The following is an 18,743-nucleotide window of genomic DNA, read 5'->3' as shown; positions in this document are numbered from 1 at the left end:
TTCTGAAGGAGCTTTAAGACAGACGTCTACCTTTATTCTGAAGGAGCTTTAACACAAACATCTACCTTTATTCTGAAGGAGCTTTAAGACATCTACCTTTATACTGAAGGAGCTTTAATACACATCTACCTTTATTCTGAAGGAGCTTTAACACATCTACCTTTATTCTGAAGGAGCTTTAAGACAGACGTCTACCTTTATTCTGAAGGAGCTTTAAGACAAACATCTACCTTTATTCTGAAGGAGCTTTAATACAAACATCTACCTTTATTCTGAAGGAGCGTTAAGACAGAGGTCTACCTTTATTCTGAAGGAGCTTTAACACAAACATCTACCTTTATACTGAAGGAGCTTTAAGACAAACATCTACCTTTATTGTGAAGGAGCTTTAAGACAAACATCTACCTTTATTCTGAAGGAGCTTTAAGACAAACATCTACCTTTATTCTGAAGGAGCTTTAATACAAACATCTACCTTTATTCTGAAGGAGCTTTAACACATCTACCTTTATTCTGAAGGAGCTTTAATACATCTACCTTTATTCTGAAGGAGCTTTAATACATCTACCTTTATACTGAAGGAGCTTTAACACAAACATCTACCTTTATTGTGAAGGAGCTTTAATACAAACATCTACCTTTATACTGAAGGAGCTTTAATACATCTACCTTTATACTGAAGGAGCTTTAATAAACATCTACCTTTATTCTGAAGGAGCTTTAATACAGACATCTACCTTTATTCTGAAGGAGCTTTAACACAAACATCTACCTTTATACTGAAGGAGCTTTAATAAACATCTACCTTTATTCTGAAGGAGCTTTAATAAACGTCTACCTTTATTCTGAAGGAGCTTAAAGACAGACGTCTACCTTTATTCTGAAGGAGCTTTAACACATCTACCTTTATACTGAAGGAGCTTTAACACAAACATCTACCTTTATTCTGAAGGAGCTTTAACACAAACATCTACCTTTATTCTGAAGGAGCTTTAACACATCTACCTTTATACTGAAGGAGCTTTAACACAAACATCTACCTTTATTCTGAAGGAGCTTTAACACATCTACCTTTATTCTGAAGGAGCTTTAACACATCTACCTTTATTCTGAAGGAGCTTTAACACAAACATCTACCTTTATTCTGAAGGAGCTTTAACACAAACATCTACCTTTATTCTGAAGGAGCTTTAACACAAACATCTACCTTTATTCTGAAGGAGCTTTAACACACGCTACCTTTATTCTGAAGGAGCTTTAAGACAGACGTCTACCTTTATTCTGAAGGAGCTTTAAGACAGACCTTTATTCTGAAGGAGCTTTAAGACAGACGTCTACCTTTATACTGAAGGAGCTTTAACACAAACATCTACCTTTATTCTGAAGGAGCTTTAAGACAGACGTCTACCTTTATTTTGAAGGAGCGTTAAGACAGACGTGGACCTTTATTCTGAAGGAGCGTTAAGACAGACGTGGACCTTTATTCTGAAGGAGCGTTAAGACAGACGTGGACCTTTATTCTGAAGGAGCTTTAATACAAACATCTACCTTTATTCTGAAGGAGCTTTAATACAAACATCTACCTTTATTCTGAAGGAGCTTTAAGACAGACGTCTACCTTTATTTTGAAGGAGCTTTAATACAAACATCTACCTTTATACTGAAGGAGCTTTAATACACATCTACCTTTATTCTGAAGGAGCTTTAATACACATCTACCTTTATTCTGAAGGAGCTTTAAGACAAACATCTACCTTTATTCTGAAGGAGCTTTAATACAAACATCTACCTTTATTCTGAAGGAGCTTTAACACAAACATCTACCTTTATACTGAAGGAGCTTTAAGACAAACATCTACCTTTATTGTGAAGGAGCTTTAAGACAAACATCTACCTTTATTCTGAAGGAGCTTTAAGACACATCTACCTTTATTCTGAAGGAGCATTAATAAACATCTACCTTTATTCTGAAGGAGCTTTAATACATCTACCTTTATTCTGAAGGAGCTTTAATACATCTACCTTTATACTGAAGGAGCTCTAACACAAACATCTACCTTTATTTTGAAGGAGCTTTAACACAAACATCTACCTTTATACTGAAGGAGCTTTAACACAAACATCTACCTTTATTCTGAAGGAGCTTTAAGACAAACATCTACCTTTATTCTGAAGGAGCTTTAACACAAACATCTACCTTTATTCTGAAGGAGCTTTAATACAAACATCTACCTTTATTCTGAAGGAGCTTTAATACAAACATCTACCTTTATACTGAAGGAGCTTTAAGACAAACATCTGCCTTTATTCTGAAGGAGCTTCAACACAAACATCTACCTTTATTCTGAAGGAGCTTCAACACAAACATCTACCTTTATTCTGAAGGAGCTTCAACACAAACATCTACCTTTATTCTGAAGGAGCTTTAATACAAACATCTACCTTTATACTGAAGGAGCTTTAACACAAACATCTACCTTTATTCTGAAGGAGCTTCAACACAAACATCTACCTTTATTCTGAAGGAGCTTTAACACAAACATCTACCTTTATACTGAAGGAGCTTCAACACAAACATCTACCTTTATTCTGAAGGAGCTTCAACACAAACATCTACCTTTATTCTGAAGGAGCTTTAATACACATCTACCTTTATTCTGAAGGAGCTTTAATACAGACATCTACCTTTATTCTGAAGGAGCTTTAACACAAACATCTACCTTTATACTGAAGGAGCTTTAATAAACATCTACCTTTATTCTGAAGGAGCTTTAATAAACGTCTACCTTTATTCTGAAGGAGCTTAAAGACAGACGTCTACCTTTATTCTGAAGGAGCTTTAATACATCTACCTTTATACTGAAGGAGCTTTAACACATCTACCTTTATTCTGAAGGAGCTTTAACACAAACATCTACCTTTATTCTGAAGGAGCTTTAATACACATCTACCTTTATTCTGAAGGAGCTTTAAGACAGACGTCTACCTTTATTTTGAAGGAGCTTTAATACAAACATCTACCTTTATACTGAAGGAGCTTTAATACACATCTACCTTTATTCTGAAGGAGCTTTAATACACATCTACCTTTATTCTGAAGGAGCTTTAAGACAAACATCTACCTTTATTCTGAAGGAGCTTTAAGACAAACATCTACCTTTATTCTGAAGGAGCTTTAACACAAACATCTACCTTTATACTGAAGGAGCTTTAAGACAAACATCTACCTTTATTGTGAAGGAGCTTTAAGACAAACATCTACCTTTATTCTGAAGGAGCTTTAAGACACATCTACCTTTATTCTGAAGGAGCATTAATAAACATCTACCTTTATTCTGAAGGAGCTTTAATACATCTACCTTTATTCTGAAGGAGCTTTAATACATCTACCTTTATACTGAAGGAGCTCTAACACAAACATCTACCTTTATTTTGAAGGAGCTTTAACACAAACATCTACCTTTATACTGAAGGAGCTTTAACACAAACATCTACCTTTATTCTGAAGGAGCTTTAAGACAAACATCTACCTTTATTCTGAAGGAGCTTTAACACAAACATCTACCTTTATTCTGAAGGAGCTTTAATACAAACATCTACCTTTATTCTGAAGGAGCTTTAATACAAACATCTACCTTTATACTGAAGGAGCTTTAAGACAAACATCTGCCTTTATTCTGAAGGAGCTTCAACACAAACATCTACCTTTATTCTGAAGGAGCTTCAACACAAACATCTACCTTTATTCTGAAGGAGCTTCAACACAAACATCTACCTTTATTCTGAAGGAGCTTTAATACAAACATCTACCTTTATACTGAAGGAGCTTTAACACAAACATCTACCTTTATTCTGAAGGAGCTTCAACACAAACATCTACCTTTATTCTGAAGGAGCTTTAATACAAACATCTACCTTTATACTGAAGGAGCTTCAACACAAACATCTACCTTTATTCTGAAGGAGCTTCAACACAAACATCTACCTTTATTCTGAAGGAGCTTTAATACATCTACCTTTATACTGAAGGAGCTTTAAGACAGACGTGTACCTTTATTCTGAAGGAGCGTTAAGACAGACGTCTACCTTTATTCTGAAGGAGCTTTAATACATCTACCTTTATACTGAAGGAGCTTTAAGACAAACATCTACCTTTATTCTGAAGGAGCTCTAACACAAACATCTACCTTTATTGTGAAGGAGCTTTAAGACAGACGTCTACCTTTATTCTGAAGGAGCTTTAACACAAACATCTACCTTTATTCTGAAGGAGCTTTAAGACAAACATCTACCTTTATTCTGAAGGAGCGTTAAGACAAACATCTACCTTTATTCTGAAGGAGCTTTAATACATCTACCTTTATACTGAAGGAGCTTTAATACAAACATCTACCTTTATTCTGAAGGAGCTTTAACGCAAACATCTACCTTTATTCTGAAGGAGCTTTAAGACAAACATCTACCTTTATTCTGAAGGAGCATTAAGACAAACATCTACCTTTATTCTGAAGGAGCTTTAAGACAAACATCTACCTTTATTCTGAAGGAGCTTTAACACAAACATCTACCTTTATTCTGAAGGAGCTTTAACACAAACATCTACCTTTATTCTGAAGGAGCTTTAAGACAAACATCTACCTTTATTCTGAAGGAGCTTTAATACAAACATCTACCTTTATTCTGAAGGAGCTTTAACACAAACATCTACCTTTATTCTGAAGGAGCTTTAATACAAACATCTACCTTTATTCTGAAGGAGCTTTAATACATCTACCTTTATACTGTATGGAGCTTTAACACAAACATCTACCTTTATTCTGAAGGAGCTTTAATACAAACATCTACCTTTATTCTGAAGGAGCTTTAATACATCTACCTTTATACTGAAGGAGCTTTAATACAAACATCTACCTTTATTCTGAAGGAGCTTTAACGCAAACATCTACCTTTATTCTGAAGGAGCTTTAAGACAAACATCTACCTTTATTCTGAAGGAGCGTTAAGACAAACATCTACCTTTATTCTGAAGGAGCTTTAAGACAAACATCTACCTTTATTCTGAAGGAGCTTTAACACAAACATCTACCTTTATTCTGAAGGAGCTTTAATACAAACATCTACCTTCATTCTGAAGGAGCTTTAACGCAAACATCTACCTTTATTCTGAAGGAGCTTTAATACAAACATCTACCTTTATTCTGAAGGAGCTTTAATACATCTACCTTTATACTGAAGGAGCTTTAATACAAACATCTACCTTTATTCTGAAGGAGCTTTAACACAAACATCTACCTTTATTCTGAAGGAGCGTTAAGACAAACATCTACCTTTATTCTGAAGGAGCGTTAAGACAAACATCTACCTTTATTCTGAAGGAGCTTTAAGACAAACATCTACCTTTATTCTGAAGGAGCTTTAACACAAACATCTACCTTTATTCTGAAGGAGCTTTAATACAAACATCTACCTTCATTCTGAAGGAGCTTTAACGCAAACATCTACCTTTATTCTGAAGGAGCTTTAATACAAACATCTACCTTTATTCTGAAGGAGCTTTAATACATCTACCTTTATACTGAAGGAGCTTTAATACAAACATCTACCTTTATTCTGAAGGAGCTTTAACACAAACATCTACCTTTATTCTGAAGGAGCGTTAAGACAAACATCTACCTTTATTCTGAAGGAGCTTTAAGACAAACATCTACCTTTATTCTGAAGGAGCTTTAACACAAACATCTACCTTTATTCTGAAGGAGCTTTAACACAAACATCTACCTTTATTCTGAAGGAGCTTTAACACAAACATCTACCTTTATTCTGAAGGAGCTTTAACGCAAACATCTACCTTTATACTGAAGGAGCTTTAATACAAACATCTACCTTTATTCTGAAGGAGCTTTAATACATCTACCTTTATACTGTATGGAGCTTTAACACAAACATCTACCTTTATTCTGAAGGAGCTTTAATACAAACATCTACCTTTATTCTGAAGGAGCTTTAATACATCTACCTTTATACTGAAGGAGCTTTAATACAAACATCTACCTTTATTCTGAAGGAGCTTTAACGCAAACATCTACCTTTATTCTGAAGGAGCTTTAAGACAAACATCTACCTTTATTCTGAAGGAGCGTTAAGACAAACATCTACCTTTATTCTGAAGGAGCTTTAAGACAAACATCTACCTTTATTCTGAAGGAGCTTTAACACAAACATCTACCTTTATTCTGAAGGAGCTTTAATACAAACATCTACCTTCATTCTGAAGGAGCTTTAACGCAAACATCTACCTTTATTCTGAAGGAGCTTTAATACAAACATCTACCTTTATTCTGAAGGAGCTTTAATACATCTACCTTTATACTGAAGGAGCTTTAATACAAACATCTACCTTTATTCTGAAGGAGCTTTAACACAAACATCTACCTTTATTCTGAAGGAGCGTTAAGACAAACATCTACCTTTATTCTGAAGGAGCGTTAAGACAAACATCTACCTTTATTCTGAAGGAGCTTTAAGACAAACATCTACCTTTATTCTGAAGGAGCTTTAACACAAACATCTACCTTTATTCTGAAGGAGCTTTAATACAAACATCTACCTTCATTCTGAAGGAGCTTTAACGCAAACATCTACCTTTATTCTGAAGGAGCTTTAATACAAACATCTACCTTTATTCTGAAGGAGCTTTAATACATCTACCTTTATACTGAAGGAGCTTTAATACAAACATCTACCTTTATTCTGAAGGAGCTTTAACACAAACATCTACCTTTATTCTGAAGGAGCGTTAAGACAAACATCTACCTTTATTCTGAAGGAGCTTTAAGACAAACATCTACCTTTATTCTGAAGGAGCTTTAACACAAACATCTACCTTTATTCTGAAGGAGCTTTAACACAAACATCTACCTTTATTCTGAAGGAGCTTTAACACAAACATCTACCTTTATTCTGAAGGAGCTTTAACGCAAACATCTACCTTTATTCTGAAGGAGCTTTAAGACAGCCGTGGACCTTTATTCTGAAGGAGCGTTAAGACAGCCGTGGACCTACGTTTTGAGCGTGCCAGACGTCATGAGCTCCGTCACCAGGATGGTTGCTCTGTGGCCCCTCAGCGTGGACTTCCAGGAGTCGTAGAAGCGGACGATGTTGGGATGCTGCAGAGCTTTCAGCATCTCCACCTCCTCACAGAACCGCTGCCGCTCCAACTTGTTCAGACGGTGGGTCTGGGGTCAGAGGTCAGAGGTCAGAGGTCAGGGGTCAGAGGTCAGGGGTCAGAGATCAGAGGTCAGAGGGCAGAGGTCAGGGGTCAGAGGATAGAGGACAGAATGTAGTGCAGACTAGAGCGCTGTAAAAGAGAGTAAGGACACCACCACTGACTCCCGTGGTAAGGGTTTAAGGGTTTAAGGGTTTAAGGGTTTAAGGGTTTAAGGGTTTAAGAGTTTAAGGGTTTAAGGGTTTAAGGGTTTAAGGGTTTAAGAGTTTAAGGGTTTAAGGGTTTAAGGGTTTAAGGGTTTAAGGGTTTAAGAGTTTAAGGGTTTAAGGGTTTAAGGGTTTAAGGGTTTAAGGGTTTAAGAGTTTAAGGGTTTAAGGGTTTAAGGGTTTAAGGGTTTAAGGGTTTAAGAGTTTAAGGGTTTAAGGGTTTAAGGGTTTAAGGGTTTTGCCCCCTAGTGGCAGGATATGGGTATTGCAAAAGTGCCCAGAAAACCCATTCACTCCAATGTATGTGTGTTGCCCACTTGCTGGTAAATGGATGAAAACGGCCGTGTTTTTGTTTTTAGGTGTCTTGGTCATATCAGATTATACTTATAATTTGTTTATTACAAAATGTAGATTGAAACATTCATGTAGACAACTGTTTTTTTACTCTCCTATGTGTTAATGTTTATCTGTAAAGGATCCTCAATGATGCTATTAACGTGGGTGATCTATAAATGTCCTTAAATTATTGAAAACACCACACTGCTCATTCACCAACAATGCAGAGATGTCAGTTCTTTAGCAAAACCCATATTCCTCCACCAGGAGGCGCTGCCATCGGACCAATGCTGTCACTACTCTCTTTTACAGGGCTCTAGTGCAGACAAACTTACAGTACATTTCAAGGAAACTTTACAAAGAAACAGGAGCATAGAACTCCAGCTGTGTTCTCTCTGCACCGGCTTAAAGGTAAGGTATTAAGGGTTTATTAAGAGTTAAGAAATTAAGAGTTAAGGTGGAAATCCTACAGACTTAATGTGGAATCCAGGTTTAACTAATTCAGGTTAAACTAATTGAGGTGTTAAGGTGGAAATCCTACAGAGTTCCTCTTCAACAGAGTCCTCCATATGGGGGACTGGCAGACATGCAGAACAACCACAGAGCCTCTACAGCACTAATTATGAAAGAATATAGTCATATTTTACATTAAATTAAACAGCAGAAGCTGGGCTACAACCTGTAAAAACCATGTTTATATGACCCAAACACTACTCAAACAAACTTCATGAAGCTCCTCTGTGTGGACCCAGTCGCCACATTTCTGCAATTGCAATTTATATATGCAATTTTCAAGAAAAGGCCTAAAAAATAGGCTTGGTTTTAAATGCGTTAAAACTCTTTTTTTCTCCCAGGTTTTCAGACCGGTGTGAAACTAAAGTTGTTCTATGCGCTGAATGTTTCTGTGTTTATCTCTGTTCTTGCTGAAATTGTCTTTTTTTAAAAAATGTATCATATTATTTTATTTCTATTTGTTTAATGTGAAGCATCTTGGTCAGCTGAGGTTGTTGTTTATAAGCTGACCTGCATCCACACACGACCAACGCTGTTCTACCCAACGCTGCCTCCTAGTGGCGCTCCAACACTACAGCATCACAGAGGTCAGAGGTCAGAGGTCAGACTGTCACTACCCGATATGTGACAGCTACGTACGGCAACTCCACTTGGACAAACTTAGTTGAATTGACTTGTGTGCGTCGCCAGAGACGCTTTATCTTTTTATTTAAAAAAAAAAAAAAAACTTTATTAGTAATGTAAACTGAGGGTTGGTTGTGGTGGTCTGGATCTTGATGCTCAGAAAACAGGAACAGAGGTAGAGACTTTTAGTGTTTACTCTCGTCTTTTCTCACCGGCCTCATCACCATGACAACCACAAACAATCACAACTACCACAACAACGCGGCTGTCTTGTGACGGACGTCCGCGATTTTTTATTTTTATTTTTTAAATCATTTTCACAGTACCGTATTTTACGTAAATGTACAGAACTTTAAGCAGACTTCCGCTTGTACGCAAATCAGGCAGCGGCCTGATGAAGTTTGTCCAAGTGGAGTTGCCGTAGACAGCGGTCCAAGATGGCGGCCGGTCTGCACATGCGCAGAAATATAATACATCCATGGCGCAGACCAGTATTTACACAAATCGGGCAGCGATACAGAGGTCAGAGGTCAAAGGTCGTCACGTGAATGAACTCCCAGATGAAGAGTGTGAGAACCTGCTGACGACTCCTCGTGTGACATCATCACAACAACACAGGGTGTGTGTCTGTGTGTGTGTGTGTGTCTGTGTGTGTGTGTGTGTGTGTGTGTGTGTGTGTGTGTGTGTGTGTGTGTGTGTGTGTGCAGACTGAAGGAGCGGCTCCGACCAATAGGAGCGAAGGACAGGCGACAGGTTTTAACGACCGTAAACACACAACAGGAAGATCAACACAGAGCCGACCTTTGACCTCATTAACTATCTGTGTGTGTGTGTGTGAGTGTGTGTGTGTGTGTGTGTGTGTGTGTGTGTGTGTGTGTGTGTGTGTGTGTGTGTGTATGTCGGTGTGTGTGTGTGTGTGTGTGTGAGCTCTTATCAGCAGCGACCAGCAGCCTTCTGACAGATACTGTGTACAGAACAACAAACTGCTGAGTCACCACTTTCACTTTATCACACACTCACACACAGACACACACACACACACACACACACACAAACACACACACACTCTCTTAAGTGGAATCAGCTCGTGTGTCTGAAGCCCCGCCCCCCCGGAGCGAAGCTGAGCTGTGATTGGTTCTCGTCAGTGAACTTTGATCAGGATCAGCTGACCAGGTCGACCTCTGACCTCGCTGTCAGTGAATGAGGTTTCTTTACTAAAACAGTTAAAGGGGTAGTTCAACATTTAGTCAAATTGGCCCATTGCCATATAATCCCTATATAGTCCAGGCAATTTAGCTCATTCTGGACCCAAAAATAGAACTAATTGTAACAGAATGTTTTTCACCATAAATCATTTCTATGAGGTGTCTAGAACAACATACTAAAAGTCCTAAGAAATCCTAGTTGGGGAAATAGTTTCTTGGAAAATGAATTTGAATATGCAAATGAGCAATACACTAATGGAATATGCCCAAAATACACCCGAAAAGACTTATTTTCTTCCTTTACTCCTACCACAATCACACTTCACACAATAAAAGTATACATGAAAAGAAACGTTTCTGTATTTCAAGTTTCTTGGAAAATTAATTTTATATATGTAAATGAGCTCAACACTAATTGACTTATGGACAAGAAGCCATAAAGCCGCAAGCAGCAAAAACCGGGGCAGAATAACTTAGTTCTTAGTCCCGCTCATATGTTGTTGAACATAACAGCATATTTAATATAACATCACACACAGTCGTTCAAACGACTTTGATGAATTCTGATGTTCTCTGCAAACTGGGAGGAAAGTCGTTAGGTAAGGCTTGTTCGCTAATAAAAAAAAAAAGAATTTAGAAAGCAACTGGAGACAAGACTGTGCAATTAATTCTTAAGGTCAATATAGGTCTTTTAAGTGGCAAGTGACATGTGTGTATGCATAAGTCAAGTGTGGCAAGTGACAGCACTCAGTGCATAGGTTAACTTATTGAATGGACATGAATGTGTTAGTTATTTGGCCCCTGTTGCTGCTTGTGGCTTTATGGCTTCTTGACCATAAGTCAATTAGTGTTGAGCTCATTTACATATTTAAAATTAATTTTCCAAGAAACTTGAAATACAGAAACGTTACTTTTCATGTATATTTTTATTGTGTGGAGTGTGATTGTGGTAGGAAGAAAATAAGTCTTTTCGGGTGTATTTTGGCCATACAGTATTCCATTAGTGTATTGCTCATTTGCATATTCAAATTCATTTTCCAAGAAACATGTAATACAAAAAATGTTACTTTTAATGTCTATTTTCATTGTGTAAAGTTTCATTGTGGTAGGAGTAAAGGAAAAAAAAAAGCCTATTCGGGTGTATTTTGGGCATATTTGATTAGTGTAAGGCTCATTTGCATATTCAAATTAATTTTCAAAGAAACTTGTAATATAAAAAATGTTACATTTCATGGATACTTTCATCATGTAAAGTTTCATTGTGGTAGGAGTAAAGGGAAAAAATAGCCCCATTGGGGTGTATTGTTGTCAGCACCATAGACTTTATACAGTAAATAATGATGAGAATTAAACATATTTCCCCAACTAGGATTTCTTAGGACTTTTAGTATGTTGTTCTGGACACCTCATAGAAATGATGTATGGTGAAAAACATTCTGTTACAATTAGTCTGTCGGAAAACACTATTTTGCCTGGACTAAAAGTCATAGCAGTACGTTCGTTACCTTTAATTGTCGGTGCAAGCTATTTTTAGAACGGCGGAGCAGAGCCGTGAGCTGCTCAGAGCTACGCTATGAGATAACTAGAAAATTTCCTCTGGGGAAATTTTGAAAGGCCCACGGGGCTACTGCCGGTTTTGCCATCTCTGTCAACATGGGAATCAAACCCACGATCTTAAGGTCAAGACAGAGCTGATCAGACACATGATCATCTTTCTATAAGCACTGATATGGAGGAGCTGTAACCACATTAGGTTACCTGTGTGTGTGTGTGTGTGTGTGTGTGTGTGTGTGTGTGTGTGTGTGTGTGACTATGAGCTGCATCCTGCCAGGTGGATTGTTTATGAAGTTAACGAGCTCTGGCCTGAGGATCAAAGAGGTTACCACGGCGATAGGGGCCCCCGCAGGCTGAGACAGACAGAAACGTGGAGAAAAAGAGACATTTTCTGCCTCTGCACCGGTCTCACATTTAGGCTTAGGGTGAGAAAACGGTAACTCCTATCAGTGAATCGAAAATCGTCCGGAAGATGAAAAATAAAAATAAAAACTAGGAAAAAATCCACACAATAACAGTATTTCATAGCTGTTGGGACCAGTGCCCGGTGCGATGGACCGTGGCCCTAATAACACAACGTTAGTTGTTTTAGAGGGAAATTCATGTAAAACCACTGATGCATGTTGCCTTCAGGGACAGTTTTTCATCATCAGTCTCTGTATTTCCCTCTACAACAACTCTGTGTGGTAACGTTGTGTTATTATCTCATAGCGTGGTGAATGTGCAGCTCACAACTTGTCCACCAGAGCGTTGTGGAGTTGTTGGATTGTGTATTTGATGAGTTTGTTGTGTAGTGTAGCTACCTGCAGCTCGCACCAGGCCACCTCCACCGTGGTCTCCGTGTCCAGACCTCTGTGTGTAGTGTAGTGTAGTGTAGTGTAGTGTAGTGTAGTGTAGTAGTGTAGTAGTGTAGTGTAGTGTAGTATAGTGTAGTGTAGTGTAGTGTAGTGTAGTGTAGTGTAGTGTAGTGTAGTGTAGTGTAGTGTAGTGTAGTGTAGTAGTGTAGTAGTGTAGTGTAGTGTAGTGTAGTGTAGTGTAGTGTAGTGTAGTGTAGTGTAGTAGTGTAGTGTAGTGTAGTAGTGTAGTGTAGTAGTGTAGTGTAGTGTATCTACCTGCAGCTCGCACCAGGCCACCTCCACCGTGGTCTCCGTGTCCAGACCTCTGTGTGTAGTGTAGTGTAGTGTAGTGTAGTGTAGTGTAGTAGTGTAGTGTAGTATAGTGTAGTGTAGTGTAGTGTAGTGTAGTGTAGTGTAGTGTAGTAGTGTAGTGTAGTAGTGTAGTGTAGTGTAGTAGTGTAGTGTAGTGTAGTGTAGTGTAGTGTAGTGTAGTGTAGTGTAGTAGTGTAGTGTAGTGTAGTGTAGTGTAGTGTAGTGTAGTGTAGTGTAGTGTAGTAGTGTAGTGTAGTAGTGTAGTGTATCTACCTGCAGCTCGCACCAGGCCACCTCCACCGTGGTCTCCGTGTCCAGACCTCTGTGTGTAGTGTAGTGTAGTGTAGTGTAGTGTAGTGTAGTAGTGTAGTGTAGTGTAGTGTAGTGTAGTGTAGTGTAGTGTAGTAGTGTAGTGTAGTAGTGTAGTGTAGTGTAGTGTAGTGTAGCTACCTGCAGCTCGCACCAGGCCACCTCCACCGTGGTCTCCGTGTCCAGACCTCTGTGTGTAGTGTAGTGTAGTGTAGTGTAGTGTAGTGTAGTAGTGTAGTGTAGTGTAGTATAGTGTAGTGTAGTGTAGTAGTGTAGTGTATCTACCTGCAGCTCGCACCAGGCCACCTCCACCGTGGTCTCCGTGTCCAGACCTCTGTGTGTAGTGTAGTGTAGTGTAGTGTAGTGTAGTGTAGTAGTGTAGTGTAGTGTAGTATAGTGTAGTGTAGTAGTGTAGTGTAGTAGTGTAGTGTAGTGTAGTGTAGTGTAGCTACCTGCAGCTCGCACCAGGCCACCTCCACCGTGGTCTCCGTGTCCAGACCTCTGTGTGTAGTGTAGTGTAGTGTAGTGTAGTGTAGTAGTGTAGTAGTGTAGTGTAGTGTAGTGTAGTAGTGTAGTGTAGCTACCTGCAGCTCGCACCAGGCCACCTCCACCGTGGTCTCCGTGTCCAGACCTCTGTGTGTAGTGTAGTGTAGTGTAGTGTAGTAGTGTAGTAGTGTAGTGTAGTGTAGTGTAGTAGTGTAGTGTAGCTACCTGCAGCTCGCACCAGGCCACCTCCACCGTGGTCTCCGTGTCCAGACCTCTGTGTGTAGTGTAGTGTAGTGTAGTGTAGTAGTGTAGTAGTGTAGTGTAGTGTAGTGTAGTAGTGTAGTGTAGCTACCTGCAGCTCGCACCAGGCCACCTCCACCGTGGTCTCCGTGTCCAGACCTCTGTGTGTAGTGTAGTGTAGTGTAGTGTAGTAGTGTAGTGTAGTGTAGTGTAGTAGTGTAGTGTAGTGTAGTGTAGTTGTGTAGCTACCTGCAGCTCGCACCAGGCCACCTCCACCGTGGTCTCTGTGTCCAGACCTCTGTGTGTAGTGTAGTGTAGTGTAGTGTAGTGTAGTAGTGTAGTGTAGTGTAGTGTAGTGTAGTAGTGTAGTGTAGTGTAGTGTAGTGTAGTGTAGTGTAGTAGTGTAGTGTATCTACCTGCAGCTCGCACCAGGCCACCTCCACCGTGGTCTCCGTGTCCAGACCTCTGTGTGTAGTGTAGTGTAGTGTAGTGTAGTGTAGTGTAGTGTAGTGTAGTGTAGTGTAGTAGTGTAGTGTAGTGTAGTGTATAGTGTAGTATAGTATAGTGTAGTATAGTGTAGTGTAGTGTAGTATAGTGTAGTAGTGTAGTAGTGTAGTGTAGTAGTGTAGTGTAGTGTAGTGTAGTGTAGTGTAGTGTAGCTACCTGCAGCTCGCACCAGGCCACCTCCACCGTGGTCTCCGTGTCCAGACCTCTGTGTGTAGTGTAGTGTAGTGTAGTGTAGTAGTGTAGTGTAGTGTAGTGTAGTAGTGTAGTGTAGTAGTGTAGTGTAGTAGTGTAGCTACCTGCAGCTCGCACCAGGCCACCTCCACCGTGGTCTCCGTGTCCAGACCTCTGTAAACCGTCTTGAATGAACCTCGTCCGATCTCGATGTTGAACTTGAGGAATCGTCCGTCGGGCGACGCCGCCACGGCCCGGGTCTCCACCTCCTCCTCCTCCTCTTCCTCCTCCTTTGGCTCCTCCCCCTCCCCCTCCTCGCTGCGTTGCCACGGCAACCCCTCCCTGGCGACGGGCTCGGACAGCAGCGTCTCTACCGCCGCCGTCGTTTCCTCCCCAGAGTCCCAGTCGCCGGCCGAGCGTCTCATCGTCGTCGTCGCCGTCGTCAGGGCAGCAGGGGGGTTGTCCTCCGAGGTCGTCATGGTAACCTCCTCCTCCTCCTCCCCCTCCTCCTCCTCCTCCGCTGGTCTCCACGGCAACATCCTCTCGTCTTCCTCACCTGGGCGAGGTTCTTGTTCATCCGTCCCTCTGGCTGTGATGTCACAGGAGGGGGCGGAGCTTGGCAAGTCTGCCTGAAAACATCACACACACACACACGCACACACACACACACACACACACACACACACACACACACACACACACACACACACACACACACACACAGTTTCAGTCTACAAATACTTGGGATTTTACTTGGATGAAAACCTGTCTTTTAAATACCATATTGAGTGTCTTACAAAGAAACTCAGGGTTAAACTTGGTTTCTATTATAGAAACAAAAGTTGTTTCTCCTTTAATGCCAGAAAAAGACTCATTCAGGCAACTTTTGTATCAATACTTGACCATGGTGACATCTTATACATGCATGCAAATCTCTCCTCTCTGAAAATGCTGGACTCGGTGTATCATCATGCAGGGTTAAGATTTGTATCAGATTCAGGTTTTCGTACTCATCACTGTCGTCTTTATGAGAGTGTTGCCTGGTATGGAGACCTGACTCTGGCCAATAAAAACAGGCTCGCCAACCTTGTTAAAGTGGCCAGTAAGGTTACAGGGAGGAGTCAAATGCAGCTTACTGATATGTACAGCAGGCAAGTTCTTAGGAAGGCCTCCTTGATTCTGGAGTGTGTGGATCACCCCCTCCAGTCTGAGTTTATATTGTTGCCCTCAGGCCGTCGGTGGAAGGTGCCTGCTCTTCGCACCAAGAGATTTAAAGGGATAGTTCACCCTAGAATGATATTTCGCTCATTATCTACTCACCCTCATGTTGACTAAGGGCTGGAAGAATTTTCAGAGTCCTCCGTGGCTTCTCTGAGTTACAGGGGGTCTCGGCATAGCAGTGCATGTCCATATAATGGTTGTAAAGGGACACCGGAGCTCTTCGTAAAAAAACACACACAAAAAAACATCCAAATACCTCCATGATGCTCGTATGTAATGTCCGTCTTGTGCTGAAGCCCCAAATTGCGTAATTGTCCCGAAAAAAATGAAATAAGTCTATATTTTAAGCTTGTTTGTAGCGGAAGCTTCTCGAAGCTCCTCTTCCTGGTCCGTCCAAATCTCGCGTGATTCGCAGTAACCGCACTGACGCCGGCGCAAATCACGCGAGATTTGGACGGACCAGGAAGAGGAGCTTCGAGAAGCTTCCGCTACAAACAAGCTTAAAATATAGACTTATTTCATTTTTTTCGGGACAATTACGCAATTTGGGGCTTCAGCACAAGACGGACATTACATACGAGCATCATGGAGGTATTTGGATGTTTTTTTGTGTGTGTTTTTTTACGAAGAGCTCTGGTGTCCCTTTGCAACCGTTATATGGACATGCACTGCTACGCCAAGACCCCCTGTAACTCAGAGAAGGGACGGTGGACTCTGAAACTTCTTCCAGCCCTTAGTCCACATGAGGGTGAGTAGATAATGAGCGAAATATCATTCTAGGGTGAACTATCCCTTTAAGGTTTCCTTTGTCCCCACGGCCATTCAGTTGCTAAACAGTAGATAATTAATTGTATGTATATACAGACTGTTTATGGCTGTGTAACCTGTTGCATTTGCACTTTAGGCCCCTTGCTGTTTATTATTTATTTGTTTGTACAGTGTACATTATTGGCACTTTTTAATTTTATCTTGCAGTAGGTCCTTTTAATCTGCCCACGATGACACGTTATATGTTACATGTTATCTGGTGTTGTCTATGTGTGTATGTGTTTGAATGTGCGGATCTTCCTGGCTGCAAATCAATTTTCCCTGTTTGGGACAAATAAAGACACTTTGACTTTGACACTTTGAGTGTTGGCTGCCTTCTCTGTACAGTCGTAGATGGGAACACTGGTATTGTTTTCTTTATAAGGCGATTATCCTGTGTGACTTCTCCTCCTTATTCATGTTCTCTCTTGGTTCCTAAAGTCAACACCAGAAGCTGTCGTCTCAGGCTCATAGATTGATAATGTATCTTCTATTCCTCGTACACGGACTGTCTTTAGGGAAAGTTCCTTAAAGCATTCACACCCTCGTCCTGGTATAAATTACACAGTCATCTTAAACTGGATTATCTCCCAAGTATGGAAGATTTTAAAGCTAGGATCAAGGACTATTTGACTGCTGCTGCACATGTTCTCTCACCGAACGCAGCTGGTGATTATAATGTAGTGATGTGATTGTTTTAGCTGTTTTTATGTTTGTTTTGTTGATGTTGTCCAAACGTGTACTTGATGTGGATGTACTGTGCTGCTCTCTGGGCCAGGAGTCAGGACCCCCTTGCAAAAGAGATTCTGAATCTCAATGGGATTATTCCTGGTTAAATAAAGGTTCAATAAAAAAAACACACATTCACACACACGCGCATGTCGCCTGTGACATCACTGATGAAGAACTGATCAGCTGTGATGAAACAACTAATCAATAAATGATCGATAACTAATAACCAGACTGAAACCGGCGTCTTTCATCAGTTACACTACTAGCCTATATGATATTTAATATATTACATTACATTCCACTATATTACATTACATTATATTATGTTATATTATATTACATTATATTATATTAGATTACATTACATTATGTTATATTATATTACATTATATTATATTACATTACATTATATTATATTATATTATATTATATTACATTATAGTACATTACATTATATTATATTACATTATATTACATTATGTTATATTATATTACATTCCATTATATTACATTACATTACATTATATTATATTATATTATATTACATTATAGTACATTACATTACATTACAATATTATGTTGTTATATTATATCATATCATATTATATTACGTTACATGATGTTATGTTATGTTGTGATTTGTTATTTCATGTTATGTTGTATTGTATTGTGTTATGTTGTGTTATAATATAATACGATATATACATTATGTTATATTATATTATGTCATGCAATGTGATGTTGTATTGTCTTGTATTATATTATATCATATTAACATTATATTATATTATGTTGTATTATATGATATTATAGCCTATTGTCTTATGTTTATATTAGGCTACATTATATTATATAATAGCCTGTAATATAATATAATATTGTATTATATATTATGTTATGTTTTGTTATGTTGTGTTGTGTTATAGCTATTGTGTTAGTCTATATTGTATTGTGTAGTTACATTGTGTTGTGTTATTATTACATTGTGTTGTGACCGTGTTCTCACCGTGGCAGCAGCGGTGCAGTGGTTTACTGACGTCACAGTCCACCTTCAGGTTCGAGTCCGCGGTCCGGTCCGGTCCAGTGCGGTTCAGTCCCGGACCCAACACACACACAGACCCACACACACAGACACACACAGACACACACCGACCCTCCTGCTTCTTCTTCTCCTCCTGAGAAGTTGTGCAGAGCCTCACACGGCGCGAGCTCTATCAGCGCTGAGCAGCTGCACGCGCTGCTCCAGGCCCCGCCCCCCGGACACCTGTCACCTGCCTGATAGACACACACACACACACACACACACACACACACACACACACACACACACACACACACACACTCTGGTGTTTCTCTTCATAGTTTTTACTCTACATCGATTATATTTCTTAATTCTGATCAATATTAAATCAGGTTTTCCAATAGAGCCAATAAATAATAAATAATCAATCAATAGCCT

At 39.6% G+C, this 18,743-nt stretch overlaps 1 protein-coding gene across 1 annotated transcript in view; it reads right to left on the bottom strand.

Moving 5' to 3' along the window:
* Positions 1-18,455, bottom strand: part of LOC146982271 (serine/threonine-protein kinase WNK4-like) — a 48,915-nt gene extending 30,460 nt beyond the window's left edge. The window contains exons 1-3 of the mRNA XM_085785492.1: positions 18,291-18,455; positions 14,650-15,153; positions 7,063-7,235 (exon numbers count right to left, since the gene is read on the bottom strand). Coding sequence (XP_085641618.1) covers positions 7,063-7,235; positions 14,650-15,063 — 587 coding nt within the window. The 5' untranslated portion in view covers positions 15,064-15,153; positions 18,291-18,455. The remainder of the gene's footprint in view (positions 1-7,062; positions 7,236-14,649; positions 15,154-18,290) is intronic.
* Between the last annotated feature and the right edge of the window lie 288 nt (positions 18,456-18,743).

This window comes from Trachurus japonicus, chromosome 8 (genome assembly GCF_045865225.1).
Source record: "Trachurus japonicus isolate A0001 chromosome 8, Traja_1.0".
NCBI lineage: Eukaryota > Metazoa > Chordata > Actinopteri > Carangiformes > Carangidae > Trachurus > Trachurus japonicus.
This window is presented reverse-complemented; position numbering and strand designations above follow the sequence as displayed.